We start from the raw sequence: 16,504 nt of genomic DNA on the forward strand, positions 1-16,504 counted from the left end.
AAATGACTGAGCAGGTAAAGGCCTTTGCTGCCAAGCCTGACAGCATAAGTTTGATCCCTGGAATCCACATAAAAGTGAAAGGAGAGCACCAGCTCCCACAAGTTGTCCTCTCTCTCTCTCTCTCTCTCTCTCTCTCTCTCTCTCTCACACACACACACACACACACACACACACACCAGTGTCACATGCTACCTCCTCTCCAGCAAATAAATAAATAAATAAGGGCAGAGTGACAAAGACATCTCTTGTCAACTCTGACCCTCATACAAATGTGTATGTGCAGACGCACACATACACACTTGTACAACACACAAATACAGAAAGCCTGAGGTGATGGCTTGGTGTTTAGAGTGTTTACTTTGTATGCATGGGACCCAAGCCCCATGTACCCAGATCATAGTCTAGTATGGTGGTATGTGTCCTGGGGACAGAGACAGGCAGGTCCTGGGTCTTGTGCCCATTCAGTCTAGCCTAAATGGTTAGCTGCATGTTCAGTGAAAGACCCTGTCTTTAAAAAGTGGAGGTGTAGAGGATACATCCTGGCATCAGCCTGTGGCCTCTGTATACCCCTGCATTGGTGAGCACAATTGCACACGTGTGCACACACATACACCACATACCTGACACACACAGAGCTTGCCTACTGTATTCTACTCAAAATTTTCATCATGTAATTCAAATAATACTTGATAATCCCAATGAATAGTTTAAAACTGAATGTAACAATGCATTAAATATGATGCTATACTTAATTGTACATAATTAGCTAGTCCTTAAATTTTTATGAGGAAAAAAATTAGAGCTATTAAACCTGTAACATGACTTACCAATAGTATGCCCTATGCAAAGAAAGGTTTTATAATACTTAAAAAGGTTTATTGCTGCTTCTTCAGTGTATGCTTATAGTTATATCAGAATTTATATTCTTTTGTTAACGGATATTCTACTCAAGCTAAGGAGCTAGCTCAGTTAGTAAAGTATGTATTGTGCAAACATTATCATCTGAGTTCGATTCCCCAGAACCCATTGAAAAAACTGGATGTAGTGGTATGTGTGTAATCCTTAGAAACAGGGACAGGAGGTTCCCTGAAGCTCACTGCTCAGCCAACCTATGAGCTCCAAACCTGGGAGAGACTGTCTCAAAAAACAAGGTAGTCAGCACCTTAGAAAAATGATGCTAGGACAGCCCTGGGTATACAGAGAAGCTGTGTGTGTGTGTGTGTGTGTGTGTGCATGCGCGCGCACGTGCATGCGTGCCTACGTGCTTGTGTGTGTGTGTGTGGACACTAAAAGTAGATGTCTGGCTCATGCACACAAAAAATACTGTCCTGTGTCAAATTAACATATTTAAATGCTAATAAAAGAGTCACAAAAATGAATGTAGAATAGATGGTTCAGCAATTAAGATCATTGGCTGCTTTACTAGAAGTCCCAGTTTCAATTCCCAGCACCCATATGGCAGCTCACAACTGTCTATCACTATAGTTTCCAGGAAGCCAACACCATCTTCTGACCTCCAGCTGCACCAAACATGAAGTCTTTGGGATTGTGTGTACTTTTTTCTAATGAGCCCCTATATAGAAAATGAAATCTGTTCAGCAGACACCTGAAGGCAATGTCTTTGCACTCTTCTGCATTCATTTTTGTCCCATTTTGTTCTCCTTAACATCTGATGCTGATTGCCTTTAAAGCATGTTGTTTGGTTAGTTTATTTGTCAGAGCTTTTCAGCCTCTGACAAATAAACCTCCTCAGGAGGTTTATCATGCAGGCCGTCAGGGTCTGGGTACCTCTCAGATGTTCCTTACAGCTCAAATGTCATTGTAACAGTTGCATATGGCTTTCTATCCTCCGATAATGCCTTTGGTCAGGGAGCGGGCTTCATGCAAGGTTGTTTTCATGGTCACTGACTCCTTGGGGCCATACAGGCCTCCAGAGGCCCTTGGCCTTTTGCCCTGCCACATAGCTCATGAGTTGTGCCTGCCATTGCAGTAGGGTAGGTCTGGAACTGCTTCACAGTGAGTTTACTCAGAGAATTTTTTTAGACTCATTGGAGGAAGAAAAAAGTCGATTAGGTGAATCTTGAAGAGCAAAATAAGAAAGTAGAAAATAAATCCCAAACTCTTCATTTAATTAATAAAGAAAAAACCATTTGATAAGTAATTTTGAATTTTAATCAAACACAAAAATAGTTTGATTTATTGTAGAAAAGGGTTTATAGGCTGAGCTTTATTGGAATTTATTGAAATGGTATTTGACCTAAGTGAACTGTCTTTTATTTATGTATGTATGTATTTGTTTCTCCCTCCCTCCCTCCCTCCCTCTCTCTCTCTCCCTCAGTCTCCCTCTCTCTCTCTTTCTCCCTCTCTCTCTCTTTCTCTCTCTCTCTCTCTCTCTCTCTCTCTCTCTCTCTCTCTCTCTCTCTCTCTCTCTCTGTGTGTGTGTGTGTGTGTGTGTGAAGAGATATCATGACCATGGCAACTCTTATAAAGGAAAATATTTAATTGAAGTGGTTGCTTACAATTCAGAGGTTCAGTGCTTTATCATCATGGCAGGGAGCATGGCAGACATGGTGCCAGAGTCCTACATCTTGCTGGCAACAGGTGATACCCTGAGCATAGGGTACCTCAAAGCCTATCCTACAGTGACACACTTCCTCTAACGAGACTAGACCTACAAACATACCGTACCAACAAAGCCGTACCTCCTAATAGTGCTATTCGCTTTGGAGGCTGTTCTTCCAAATCACCACTCTGTGTGTGTGTCAAAGGGATGGCTATGCAGGGATATGCACTTGTGAGTGTGTGCAAGACCAGAAGAAGATGTCAGAAATCTTCCCCCATTGTTTCCTGCCCTCTTACTTTGAGACAGGTTCTCTCACTGTACTGGAAGCTTGCTGTTTTTTCTAAGATGGCTGGCCTATCTTTAATACTTCCCCTCCTCCCGCCAGAGTTTTGGTTATATGCATGCACAGCCATGAACAGTTTTCTTTTTTTTTTTTTTAATTAATATGTAAAGAGCAAATAAGAGAGTTATTAAATCTGGAGTGAAATTGCTTTACTGTCTGCCAGGCACTGTGTTGGATTGTATATGGGTTGTCCCATTAAATTCTTGTAACTTCTTGGAAACACCATGTTTCCTATTTTAGCAACGAGGATACTGGGTCTGGGGAGATGGCTCAGTGGCTAAGATCACTATCCGCTCTTCTAGAGGACCTGGTTCAGTTCCCAATACCCACAACAATCTGTAACCTCAGTTCCAGGGGCTCCAGCTCCCTCTTCTGGCAACTGTGGGCACTGGGCATGGAGGTGGTACACAGGTATACATGGGAGCAAAACACCCAAACACATAAAAAATAATAAAAAGTCCAGAGTATTTTGAGTGCCAAAATGACAGTCTAAAGGTTTAGATTTGAGAGTTTTAGTTCTTCTCAGGTGGGCTAAGATCAAGTGTAGATTTGAGGTTTGCAGGTTAGAGATGAGTAAAAGGTGAAGGCTGCAAATGTTCTAACAGGAAGAAAAAAATACCCGAAATCTGAAACACTCTGGTCTCAAGCATTTCCCATAAGGAAACGGCCACACTACCAGTGCGAGTCTAGTGTTGATTAGGAAACTTAATAAAAAAAAATCTATACTCTGAAAATTTTCCCCTCCCTTCTTTCCCTCTGACCCCTTCTGCCCCCCCTTCCTGTACTTCTTCCCCTCTCCCGTGAACCCCAGGGCCTTGGGTATGATGGACAAGCACTGTAGCATTTCACCACACCCCAGGCCCCTGTTGAAGGTCTCTTGAATTAGCTGCCTAGTGATGTGAGTTCCATGCTAGGATTAGAAAGTGCAAGAACCAGTGAGACCCATGTCTTCCCTTACCATCTTCGCTGACTTTATTTTTGTCATAAAATTCACTTTTTTAAATAGCCAATTTTCTAGCAGAGATGCAATTTTCTAACATCATGTCTGCAATCTTTTCCCCAGAACAGTGTATAACAAGTGAGCGATAGTTTTAAAACATAATTTTAAGCATTTTCGTGATGACTATTATAAAGTACATACTTTAGCTAAAGTGTACATATATATATATATATATATATATATATATATATATATACACACACACACACACACACACACAATAAATAACAGCAGTAAAAAAGTCAAACTTACAAATAAAGGTTGGGCATGACTTGGAAGGAGCATTGCTCACTATACATAGAATGTGTTCTGAAAAGCCTTTGCTCTGCCATTACACTACCATAAATCAATGTCACTATATAGGCATGAGGAGTAAACTTCAAGTCCCTTGTGGATAGAAACTGTATCTTATATTTTAATTGTGTTCTGTGATTCCATGTGGGCCGAGAAAAATAAATGGATCTTGCACAGTAGACTAGAAGTAATGCCCAAATAATGATTTGTATACCAACTCCAGAACTGTTTGGGGGAGGGAGGAGAAATGTTGAATAATTTTGCCTCCAATTCTAACATCAGTGTGCTTAAAACAAGCCTTTGAAGATATTCTGCTTGGAGTGGTTGATTTACAATGGCCACAGGGTTGTCCAGCTTTCAGAAATTCTTCCCTATTTCCCACCTCATGGTTAGTGTGGCAGACAGTCTGGGACTTGCTATATAGGCCATGCTGGCCGGGAACTCACAGAGATCTGCCTTCCTCTGCCTCTCAGATGGGATTTAGACTTCTTAAGCCTTCTAGATTTTAAGATATTTAGAGGAATAAAAGTCTTCCAGCTCAGCGGGTTCTAAGGCCCTGAGATTTGTAATCTCAAACCTTAGAATCAGATGGTTGGTATAAAGGCAGCTGAAAGGTTAAAAGCAAACCCTATGGAAAAACACTGCAGGGAAAATGAGAGCCTCATTATCTGCCCATAGACAACTGGGCTTATATTTTCCATTTTAGAGTAATAGCTGGTATATTGATACTCTTGAGTAGTACATTTTTCATTTTTAGGTTTATTTACCTTAATATGTATGAATATCTTACCTGCGTACCACATGCAAGCCTGCTGCATAGTGGTCAGAAAAGGGCTTTGGATTCTCTGGAACTAGCGTTATAGATGGTTGTGAGCCACCATCTGGGTGTTGGGAAATGAACTTGTATCCTCTGTAGAGCAAGAAGTGTTCTTAACCACTGAGCCATCTCTCCAGCCCTCTCAAGTAGTAATTTTTATCCTGTTTAAGCCGTAGAATCTGATGCTTCTTCTTCACTTTCCTCCCTCCCTCCTTCCCATCTTCTTGAATGTAAGCTTTTGATTGCCTTCCACATGCCAGGTACTGTTCTAAGGTCTGTGCTTTGCATTTCACCCTCTGCATGTCTCTGCATACCATTTTACAGACGAAAATTCTATGAATGCAATTGAGCTCCTCAGGCCATCTAAGGTCAATACACACCTTTAACATAATTAGACAGCTAAAAGTCCTTGACATCCATTTTATAGACAGAAACTTGATATTTGCAAGAATAACAAAAGCATGCTTTTCTCTTCCAGATCTGCCCAGTAAGTAATATAAGATCTTCATGGGGAACTTACCCAAGTCACAAAATGTGGAGCAAAAGCCCTTGACTTTTCATTTGTAATCAGAATACAATTGAGGCTCTTATTGCATGTGGTAGGTGTGAGTGATGCCTTCAGTAACTTTCAAGGACTCTAGTGTGCTTCTCAATAGGAGAAGAAGGTTCCTGAAAGTTAGAACTTATAACATGCTCAGTGTTTTAGTTAGGGTTTTATTGCTGTGAAGAGACACCATGACCATGGCAACTCTTATAAAGAAAAACATTTCAGTGGGGCTGGCTCGATTACAGTTCAGAGGTTCAGTCCATTATCATCATGTGTGCAGGCAGACGTGGTGCTGGAGAGGCAGCTGAGAGTCCTACATACTGCAGGCAACAGGAAGTGGACTCTCACACTGGGTGGTATATTGAGGATATGTGGGACCTCAAAGCCTCCTTCTGCAATGACACACTGCCTCCAACAAGGCCACACCTCCCATTAGTGCCACTCCTTATGAGGGGCCATTTTCTTTCAGACCACCACACTCAGGCTGTAAGTCACCATTTCCATTCCAGGTGAAAAGCTGGCCTCTTTATTACAGCCCTTTGCCCAGAGAGCCAACACGCCGTGTAACAAGTGATTAAGCATTACACATCTCCTACCCTACAACTTGAGTGATAAAATTGTCAGTCTAGCCTTAAATCCAGAATTAACCGTGTGTTCTGTCAGTACTCTGAAAATGCTGAAAGTATCTAAACTCCAAAGGAGATGATTTGTGTAAAAAACTGGCATTCTGTCGATTACAGCAAGCTCCAAAAGATGTCAAATAAGCCAGAATTTCACTTCTGAGTACAAGTTGTCATAATCTTGGTTCCCATGCATCATAGTTCCTGAAACAGGTTCCTGTCAGCATGCCACACCACCTGGGCAAGCCATACTCCTTACCCAGAGCACCCAGCATAAGGACTCTGCACTTCCACTGTGGACTGTTAGGGGACTCATGGGTGGGACTTCCGTGAATTTAATGAGAAGATCTGTATCTTGAAGCTCACTCAGTGGTATAAGATTGGCATGCTTGGGTGAGGAAGAGTCTGTGAGGCAAAGTGACACATTGCAGGTAATGTGCAGACACTGTAGAGTAAACTCCAAATGAAGTCACTTCTGCTTTGCCCTCAGCCATACAGATGCACCATTCTTGGCATTAGTAGGAAATAAGCATTCGCATAGAGATGATCTTCCCATTCATATGCTGCATTCATGGCTTGTAGTTGTGCCATCTTTTGTATTTTGTTTGAGAAAGCCAAATTTGCTATGGTAAAAGCCTAAATCTTGGCAGAGAAACTATATTCCAGAATGTTCCCCTCCATGCTTCCTGAGAGGAGCATTCTTCACTCTCCCTGCCTCGGCATACAGGCAATGGGCAGTATGGCTGCACAGAATTGGAGTACATTTTTCATTCTACTTTTATATTGTTGATTTTTGTTCAAAAATCACCAGATAATTTCACATAATCGTGTTGATTCCAGAAGGAGTCTTATGTTTATTCTACATTCTTAAGGGTCCAGAAGAAAGAAAGCAATTAAGCCATGAGCTGGTGTTGGAATCATTCCACACACAACCCCTCTCAGAACAGAACTGAAACATGACTTGTTTTCAACATACAGGGCTTTGGGAACACTTGGTATCTCCTGTGTCCTCGTAGATAAAGGTCAGAGTGACAGGAGTACAGGGCTTCTGATTCACCCCTCCCCTCACTAGCTACAGAGCCTCTGTGCCAAACCTTAGCAGCCTTCCAGTGATCTGAAACATGAGGAAGTCTGTGCTTTGGGGTTTTTGTTTTGAGGAGAACAATTTTAGATGTATAAAAATGTTTTATATTTAGCTTTAAGCATCACAAACTCTAATCGTGAGACAGGATTTATTTCCTTTTGTTGATACTCATTTATGATAATAGCATTTCAGAGTGTTATTGGAATAATTAAGGTAACTTAGGTGCTTGTAAGCTCAGGGTTACTGTTACCGCATGCGACCAGCATGTGAGTATCATAGTTGTTTGCTACACTACAGTCCTAGTGATCTCTTAGGAAATGTGTTCTTTGTCTCCCAGTTGCTGGTGGGAGTAGTAGGCAGGAAGAATGACAGAGGGAGAAGTTTTGCAATCATAGACACACATAAAACAAAGACATTGGTGTCTGCCCAGCGCCAAGTCAGTGGAATGTGTCGTTTTCTGGAATCTCACATCTGAATTGCAAAGTCCTGTCACTGAGACTTACACCTAAGTATGTGAAGTGCATGAGGCAAAATCAACTCTCAGCAACATTAGAATATCCAGGCAGGCCCTGTACTCTCTGGTAGAGCGGATCTCTTGGCAGAGGACCCCAGCCTGTCTGGTCCATGATGGTTAATTAAGCCAGAGCTGATGCTAACGTGGCAAGGGTTATCGGTAATAGTCTTTGGCAGACACTTGTTGACTGACCCCACGTGCTGCTCTCTGTGCCGCATTGTTGCTCTGACCAGGGGAGAGATGTGTAAATGCTTAAGTAGGACGCTCTCAGTACAAGGGCCCACAAAAAGACTGGGAGTTTATCCCAGGAAGAGTGAAGAAGTGGGGATTTCAAGGATAAATAGAGGCTTGCAAACATAGAAGGATGTTTTAGGGAATCCATTTGGTATTTGTGGAGATAAACAAGTGATCAACCAAACAAAGTTAATTGTTCCTATTTCTGATACTGTCAATCTAGGGTTTTCCTGCATCTTAATTTTTTTAGGCATTTCTTTAATCTGTTAAACCTCTTAGAGTAAATAAAGTAACTTTCCCCTGAGAGAAATAAAATGAGGAATTTAGTGTATGGTGAAATTGCTCTGACCTTGTCAAGTTTCCCCAGTGAGGAGGACAGTGACTCTGAGGAGATTAGGAAGTCTAATGACACTTGTAATCTTTGTTATAAATGAAACGTTCTAAAACCTAAATACATCTTTTACTTTTAAAGGAACAAGTTCTTACTGATGGCTGGAAATACATATTGACTCAAATTAACATAATGCTTTGGGTGTGAGGTTTTGATCTATTTAGTTTTACCAGCATTAGCATTCTAAAATAGTTCCTTTATTTGGAATGGGCAGTTTGCTTTTGCTCCTCAGGTTTCCTACTGTTTGCTCCCACTGCTCGATGGTACTAGTTGCCATTAAATAGCAGCCGCTTCTCACAGGCTGTGAACCTTCCAGTATCCCAAGATCATGGGATCAGGACTGCTGATTTGTGAGGTGCAGTAAAACTATGTCATATGAAAAGAACCAGACCCAGGGCCAAAGATAACAATGCTATGTAGCTGCTCAGGGCCAGTGAAGATTTTGTTTTACAAGACGTGTCCGTGTTTGGTCAGCAAAGCCAGAGCGGAAGGTGAATGAAAGAACATTACTTTAAAGGCATTAAAGAGCATGCCAAAGGGAAGTGGGGTTTAGCACAGGCATTCCAGATGGTACAAGTACAGGACCGATGCAGAGCCAGCCGCAGCCTTGGTTACCATCCACAGAGCCAGGACACAGCCCTCAGGTGCCTCTCTAGAGCATCCTACTGTAAACATTCCAAGGGATACCAGTCTCTCCAGCTTCCCTCCCTCCCTCAGACCCTTGTTTCCTCTCTTATTCTGAAAGTCCTGGCCAACCCTGGTTTAAAAAACACACATTTCAGATAATCCACAAAGTAAGGTTACTATGAGGTCAAAGCTAACCTGGACTACACAGTGAATAGCCTTCCAGTGTAGGCTACAAAGCAAAACCCATCTCAGAGCAAAGGGCTGGTGAGATGGCTTAGTAGGCAAAGTACTGTTGTCAAGGCTGACCTGAGTTCTATCCCCAGAGCATACATAATTGAAGGAGAGAACTAACTCTGGCTAGTTGTCTTCTGACACACACACACACACACACACACACACACACACACACACACACACACCCACCCCATGATCAAATCAACACAAACCCAAACACAGACTAATTCCTGCCAAGTTTAGACATCAAATCAAAGGGTGTAAATGATTTTTGAAACTTTGCTTATCAAATTGTATATTGTATTGTGTACTTCGGGGGCATAGTTTAGAGAAACAAGACTGGGAAAGCCCTGTGGCTAGTTCATGGTGCCTTGTATGGCCACAGAGGCTCCTGTGAGGGGCTCCCTGAGCTGCACACTCTTAGTGCCTGCAGCAGCTTCACAACTGACTTTCTCCTTCTCTAAAGTGTGCTTATATTGTCAGAAGGGTGGGTGCTATGTGTGTGCTTCTGCCAGCCTCCCAGAAGTAGACATCTTTACCATGGCCAAACAGACGACAGCTTGAACTGGGCAATTGGGACAGTAAATAATATATATATTGAACAAAGTCCACCAAACAGGTGTTTACACCAATTATACACTGGGTTCGAGATTCTTATTCCACTCATTTAGGGAAGACCAGGACGTAAGTGGGATCTGAAGAGACTTAGATTTTTTTTAGTTACTCTCAATTGCATGTCGCTTGCAGAACTGATTTCTGCCAGGTGCCCAGTAAAGAGAGAGCTGAGAGCTTCTGAAGGCAAACAAATGCTCTGACCCCTTTTCAGGAGTAAGTGAAGAGAGGGAGGAAGGAGGATAGAATCGAGGGAGGGAAAGCAGGAGGCTTGCAGATGAGAAAGCATAATCAAACCAGAATTCCCATTTAAAGTTTGCTATGCATCCCTTAACACATTTGTATACCACTTACTAACTAGATGGGTATATGCTTGCTTTGAAAGTGTTAGCCCTGATTCTTATTAAAAGGTTTTGAGTTGAAAAGTACTTGGCATAGACTAGAGAACAAATGGTCAATGTCTCCAAAGGTCATATTAAATAAAAACATCTATTAGGAACATAAACAGGATGAGGCGGGTCCTGTAATCATTCATCCAAAATGAACTACTGTGCTGTACTAATGGGAGTCAGTGTGTGCAAGTGCAAATGCACATGAAAGTGACATCTGATGCTGCTTCTAATGACCCTTAATTGGCCCATTGAAATTTGATTGGCTTTCAGGTTTCCTGCTGGAGAAACTAAAGAATCCATGCCATTATCAAGCACAGTCAGCTTACTCACTCTTGTCTGTGTCTGCCCACAAAACTCAGACCTGGAATATAATATGGAAATTTTGCACTCTTTTAAGGGATTGAAAGGACAATGGGAGGCAGGTATTTTACCACTGAAAGGCTGTTTTCTATGGGGAATTGACCAAGCATGACATCCGGTGAAAGGGCAGTACCAAGCAGAGCTTCACCACGGTGCGGTGAGTAGTCCCAGTTAAACACAAGGGATTGTGCAGACATACACAAACATGTGCTGGGGAACCTTCTAGAATCCTGCTTTTCAGGGGAGCTCTCAACACGCTTTTCTTACCTCCAGGAGAGATGTAGAAACAGTTGAGTTGAGCTTCATGTATTACCTTGCCCTTGAACTTCCCCTCTGACTCCTCAGACAGGTGACTGGAAAGCGGCTGGTATGGGGGGATGGACGGCTGAACGAAGGCTCGAATCATTGTGACTTCCAGCTGGGTGCTAACAGCTAATTTCACAACTAATTAGTCCATTTGTAATTTTCCCTTACACTTTTTAACAACTCAGAACCGATTTCCGTGGCCTCCTTTGAGGACTGTAAAAGCTCATGGAGCCCTAGAGCTCTGCTGGGAATTCAGGCTGTTACTTTCAGGTTAGAATTCTGAAAGCACGCCTCCTTTCTTGGCTCCTCTCTGCTGCATCGTCCTGCCTTTGCTGTTGTGTTCAGACCTGTGCAGAGTCAAGCCCTTCCCCAGTGGAGCCCTTGAATGGAAATGTGAAGCAAATGGCTTCTGTCAGCCTGTCAGCTCATCACCTCCTGAAGGCCTGATGAGCCCTGGTCTTTGTATATCACCACGAGCTGTCTGGCACAGCCTCTTGTGTGGAAGGGTGATAGGCCTGGTGGGGGTGGAGGTCTGGGCCCACGACACGGAGAACTTGAGCTGGAATGTGCACTTCATGGATTCACGATGCCGCTGAGCTGCAAAACTATTTTAAGGAGAAGAAAGCACAGGGCCAGTCCTCTATCTTGGTGCTCCTTTTAGTAGTCAGGAATGCTGGGAAATTTGTGTTTTATCCTCCCTTTCCCTTGCCTATTTAAACCTGTGTTCAAGCTAAGTATTAACTGGGTAAAGAGAAATGTTTCAAATGATCCTATCTTTATGTTAAAAACCATGTTGCCTCCTAAATAAATCTTCATGAGGTACTGAATAATGGCAAACCCAGTACTTCCTTTATTCTGCATTAACATTGGAGGGTTTTCTGTTGTTTTTCTGCCTGAAATCTGTGTGTCATCATCTTGTGGTAATGAAGATGTCAGAGGGCTTTTGCTTGTGCCAACAGTTTCCTTGGCATCCTGCCCTTACGGAACTGTAGTTCTGTATGTCAAATGTCACATAGGAGGAATGGTCCCGGAATGCTTGATGGTGTGGTTTAATGGTAACACACCCATTGCCACCGGGCTTTAGTTTCTGGTTGCACTGTGGTCTTCTGACTTACCATTTTGGAAAACTTAAGTCTTCAAAAAAGAAAAGATTTCACTGTGGTCAAACCACTCAAATAGTCCTCAGCACCTACTGTATTTGAGACAAAGTAGTCAGGCTCATGAGGCTGAGTGTTAGTGATCTATGTAGATTCCTCACGGACTGAGTGCTAGTGATCCATGTAGATTCTAGCGATCCATGTAGCTTCCTCTTGGATTGAGTGCTAGTGATTTGTATAGATTTCCTCAAGGACTGAGTGCTAGTGATCCATGCAGATGTGCAGATTCTGTGTAGATTCCTCAAGGGCTGAGTGCTAGCGATCCAACGTGACCATACAAGAATAAAAGGACAGGAGTCTGGGGAGTCTGAGTGAGGAGTGACTTCTGGTAGATGGGAAGTAACCTTAAATCTCAGTTTCCATAAACACATTTAATCTTGATGCAAAGGGCTTATTTTGATGTGAAAGCAATCATAGCACACTGATTGGAGAATACTGGTATTCTCATATTTCTTAGATTTGTCATAGCACTGCGGACAGATATGTGTGTGTTTCTATCTCAGAGAGTAACCTGGTTGAAAAAGCCTGGGACTTCATCTCCCTTTGCCCTTCGATATGTAGGTCTCTGAGATAAAGGTTCTGCATACATGGACTGAAGAGAGGACTCAAGGATAAGAGCATTTTCTGCTTTTCCAGAGGAACAGATTTGGTTCCCAGCACCCACATCTGGGAGCTCAGCTACCTGCAATTGCTGTTCCAATGTATCTGACACCCTGTCTGGCCTGTACACACACACACACACACACACACACTGCAATAAAGCTTTTTTTTAAAAAATATTTTGCATGTACTTGATCAGTACAAAAATGAAGTTTCAAGTCTCAGTGATGACTTTTTTGCAAGTTGGTGGTCTGGATTCATAAAGCCTCTTTTTGATACCTGCTTAAAATAGCATTTAAAAAGACATTTTCTGTGCCTTTGGATATTTATATCAGTGTTGTTCTGAGGCAGAAAGTCCCTATCTGGGCATTAGTAAGATGAATGAGCAGAAAAGGGTGTTCTTAGACTATCACAGCTATCTTTGTACAAAATAATTAAACGCTTTGAAAGTTTAAATTTTTTGTTTGCCTTTCAAATACTTTTTTCTAATTTTCATTGCTCTATCATCATATTGCTGCTGTTTTCAATGAAGTTATTTTTATTGTTCATGTAGTTCATGTATTATTTATATGATTATTTGCATATAAGATGAGAACCTCAACTGGATATTTACAGATGTACCTTACAATTGTTTTAGCCCCCATTACAGAAGTTATGGAGCTAAATATATGCTAAATTTAATAGACAACTTATTTGAAAAATTATTAAATGAATCAATCACAACTATACTATATCTCTGCTCATTGCTAAATGGTTACACAATAGTCGTGCCTAACCTTCCAACATTTGTAAATTTTCTGTATGGACATTTTAAGATGAAATTTATTTTTAAAATAAATTTTTTCTGGTTCCCAATCCTAATAACTCACTGCCAATTTTTCAGTTAACATATTCTTTGGAGAAGGAGAGGGAAGGAGGTTTCTAGGCATAATTTGAGCATCAGGTTTCTGAATATTTAAAAATAAAGATGAAATGTGTTTGTGAAATGTGCAAATGGAATATAGAAACAATGAAATCTCAAAGCCAAGAAGTTTAGAAATCCTGATCTCATTTTCAGTCTGTAGCCACTCATGTGAGAAGCATTTACCAAGTGCCTGTTGAGCTAGAGGCTGCACTTGTCAAGGAAGCAGCTTCGCTGTGCAGACTCATCGGCACTCACTCCCAGCATCGACGCTCTTCTTTTTGACATGTAACTGCAATGACTGGTTCCATTTATTTAATCACTGATTGAGTGAATTCCTTCCATAACTGGTTATTATGTATTTTCCTCTCAGACAGAAAGGGAATCTCTTTCACTGTGTGACTTTGAAGATGCTTATGGCTTGTTTGATGTGTTTTCTTCCCAGTGTCCATTTATGGCATTTGGTTTTATGATAAGGAAGAGTGCCAAAGAATTGCAAAACTGATGAAAAAGTAAGTAGTAAAAGGCCAAGAGTTTCCTACTACCCGGGGCTTTGACTCATATTTCTAAGTGTGTGAAGCAACACTAGCTTTACCAGGAATTGTTTCTCAGCCATCATCTTCAACATGATCCCAAAACACTGGACACTGCTTACTTAATGAAAAAGGAGTAAGAAATGGTTTGCTGACTTTCTCTAGGTCCACAGTTGGAATAATGTGCCTTGTTCTGCCTCACATGCTGTGAGTGGTTTGGTTCCATGTGGAGATTTTCTTCATTTGTAAATAAGTAGTATTTTCTCTGGATGTGTCCATCAGTTGAAAACAAAAACATGCAGAGTCATCCTGAAAGGCTATCCCCGAGCCTGGGAAAGTCAAAGTCCCTGTTAGTTTAGCTATCAGTGCACAATATATCTCTCTCTCTCTCTCTCTCTCTCTCTCTCTCTCTCTCTCTCTCTCTCTCTCTCTCTCTCTCTCTCTCTCTCTCCCCTCTCATTATTTATCTCTTTTTTTGCATGCTGGTTCTGAACTGCTTCTACGTTGCTATTAGACTTTCTTACTCTTAGCCTCCCTGGTTTGCACCAAAAGGAGGCCAGGGTGACATTGATGGACTGATCAGTTATGAACATGGCTGCTCAGTTTTGCTGCTGTTTATGCAAATGGCCAAGAGCCTCAGAATGGAGTGAGTTTATGAAGCTGGGTCTCTGCCTAGGCTAGCTGTTCCCCATGTGGATGAGATGCTCTGTCTGCAAAGAGCCAGTATTCAATTCTAAATCCAGGGGCAGTGAGATGAAAAAGTGACACCCCCACACACCCCCACTCCCCACCTCACCACCTCACCCCCCCACCCCCCGCTGCGGCCACCAAGGAAATGAAAACCAGAGAACACATTTTTATAAATAAAATTGACTCCTGAAATTCTCACTTGTGAAAGCTAATTTTAGGCAACCAGCTCAAGTCACAGATGGTGATTAAGTGTGTTCAAACTGGTATTTACCACCATAACAACTAGTTCCTTAAACATTTCATGTTGTTGTAAGTTGTTCAAGGGATATTAATAGCAGGATTTCATATGGATTAAAAAATACCCTGTCGCTCAACCAAGAGGTCATGGTAAAGTTGGTAGCATTCTGTGGTGACTGCCTAACAGCTCAGGCAGGGAAATGAGTGATCATTACTACCAATGAGCAGTTGATTTGTGTGGATTCAGATCCCTTCTCTAGTTCGAATAAAATCTCTCTGTGACTTCACCAGTCTTACTTTACCATTAACTTCAGGGCTTTAACAAAAGAATTGGTGCTAAAAGTCAAAGCAAACAAAGAGGCATTTTCTGATGTTTCCCTGCATCATCTAAGACCATGTGGTCAGTGTTAGGGTGAGACCTTTGTGATACCTCCAGATTGCCAGAGAACTGTAGGCTCTGAGGTGGTCCGGTCCCCCTTGCCAGTTATCCCTGTTGAATGTTGGTCTTTGTAAAGTTTCCTCCATGTTCAGGGACAGTTCTGCCACTACAGTGTAAAAGCATCCATGATGTGACTGATGTGTCCAATAATGAGCAGTCTGTGTTTGTTGTCCTCTTTACAAAAACAGGTATGGCAGGCTGTGGCCCACAGTCGTGGCTTGCTGGCTCCTCCTCTGGATTTGCATATGTGGCCAGCTGGCTCAAGACCTCATCTCTCATTTTCTGTTTGAAAAGCCTGAGCGTCTTTCTAAGATGTCTCTAATGGGATGAAAACACCCGGGAGAGAACTGCAGTGATAGCACTGGTTTTCGATGGTTTCCTGATACTCATTTCCCTTGTTTTTCTAGCCTCACTCAATGTGAACAGTTGAAAGCCTGTCATGGAGCTGGAACAGAATCCTCCCCAGTGAGCCTGAGTTCAGGAGAGGGCAGAGAAGTAGACATCTTACAGATGCTCACCAAGGCCAAAGATGAGTACACTAAGGTGAGTCTCTGTCCTTCCTTATGATTGTACTTACCACTGTGACACAATTGTCACCGAGAAAGACTCAAGGCTCTTCAAAATTCAGTTGGGATAAATCAAGGTCTATTTGTTTGTAGTAGGCTATAGACTGTTTTCTACAGTAAATTAAAAGCCTAAGAAATCAACAGCCTTCATACAAACAAATAGTATTTGGTTAGAGGACTTACTACATTCACAGTGGTAACATGTAAATGTAACATGTCTTCATTGGCGGGGCAGGCCTGTAATCCCAGAATTTGGAAGCTGAAGCAGGAAGATGGTGCATTTCAGCCCAGACCTCACTAAGTAGTGAGACCTATCACAAAAACACAAAGCATGGACCCCAACGACACAGCTCAGTGGGTCAGGCCACCTGCCACCAAGCCTCATGACCTGAGTTTGATCCTTGCAACCCATATGGTGGAAGGAGAGAGCTGACCTCCATGAG

At 42.1% G+C, this 16,504-nt stretch overlaps 2 protein-coding genes across 17 annotated transcripts in view; one reads left to right on the forward strand and one right to left on the reverse strand.

The window, feature by feature from the left end:
- Cacna1c (calcium voltage-gated channel subunit alpha1 C) overlaps positions 1-11,074 on the reverse strand; it is a 614,413-nt gene extending 603,339 nt beyond the window's left edge. For all 14 annotated transcript variants that reach the window (XM_051203679.1, XM_051203665.1, XM_051203667.1 and 11 more), the window contains exon 1: positions 10,900-11,074. In XM_051203679.1, the coding sequence (XP_051059636.1) occupies positions 10,900-11,038 (139 nt within the window). In that variant the 5' untranslated portion in view covers positions 11,039-11,074. The remainder of the gene's footprint in view (positions 1-10,899) is intronic.
- Positions 1-16,504, forward strand: part of Dcp1b (decapping mRNA 1B) — a 38,234-nt gene that overhangs the window by 9,777 nt on the left and 11,953 nt on the right. For all 3 annotated transcript variants that reach the window (XM_051203681.1, XM_051203682.1, XM_051203680.1), the window contains 2 exons: positions 14,042-14,108; positions 15,903-16,038. In XM_051203681.1, coding sequence (XP_051059638.1) covers positions 14,042-14,108; positions 15,903-16,038 — 203 coding nt within the window. The remainder of the gene's footprint in view (positions 1-14,041; positions 14,109-15,902; positions 16,039-16,504) is intronic.

Source organism: Phodopus roborovskii, unplaced genomic scaffold (assembly GCF_943737965.1).
Source record: "Phodopus roborovskii unplaced genomic scaffold, PHOROB, whole genome shotgun sequence".
NCBI classification, from domain to species: domain Eukaryota; kingdom Metazoa; phylum Chordata; class Mammalia; order Rodentia; family Cricetidae; genus Phodopus; species Phodopus roborovskii.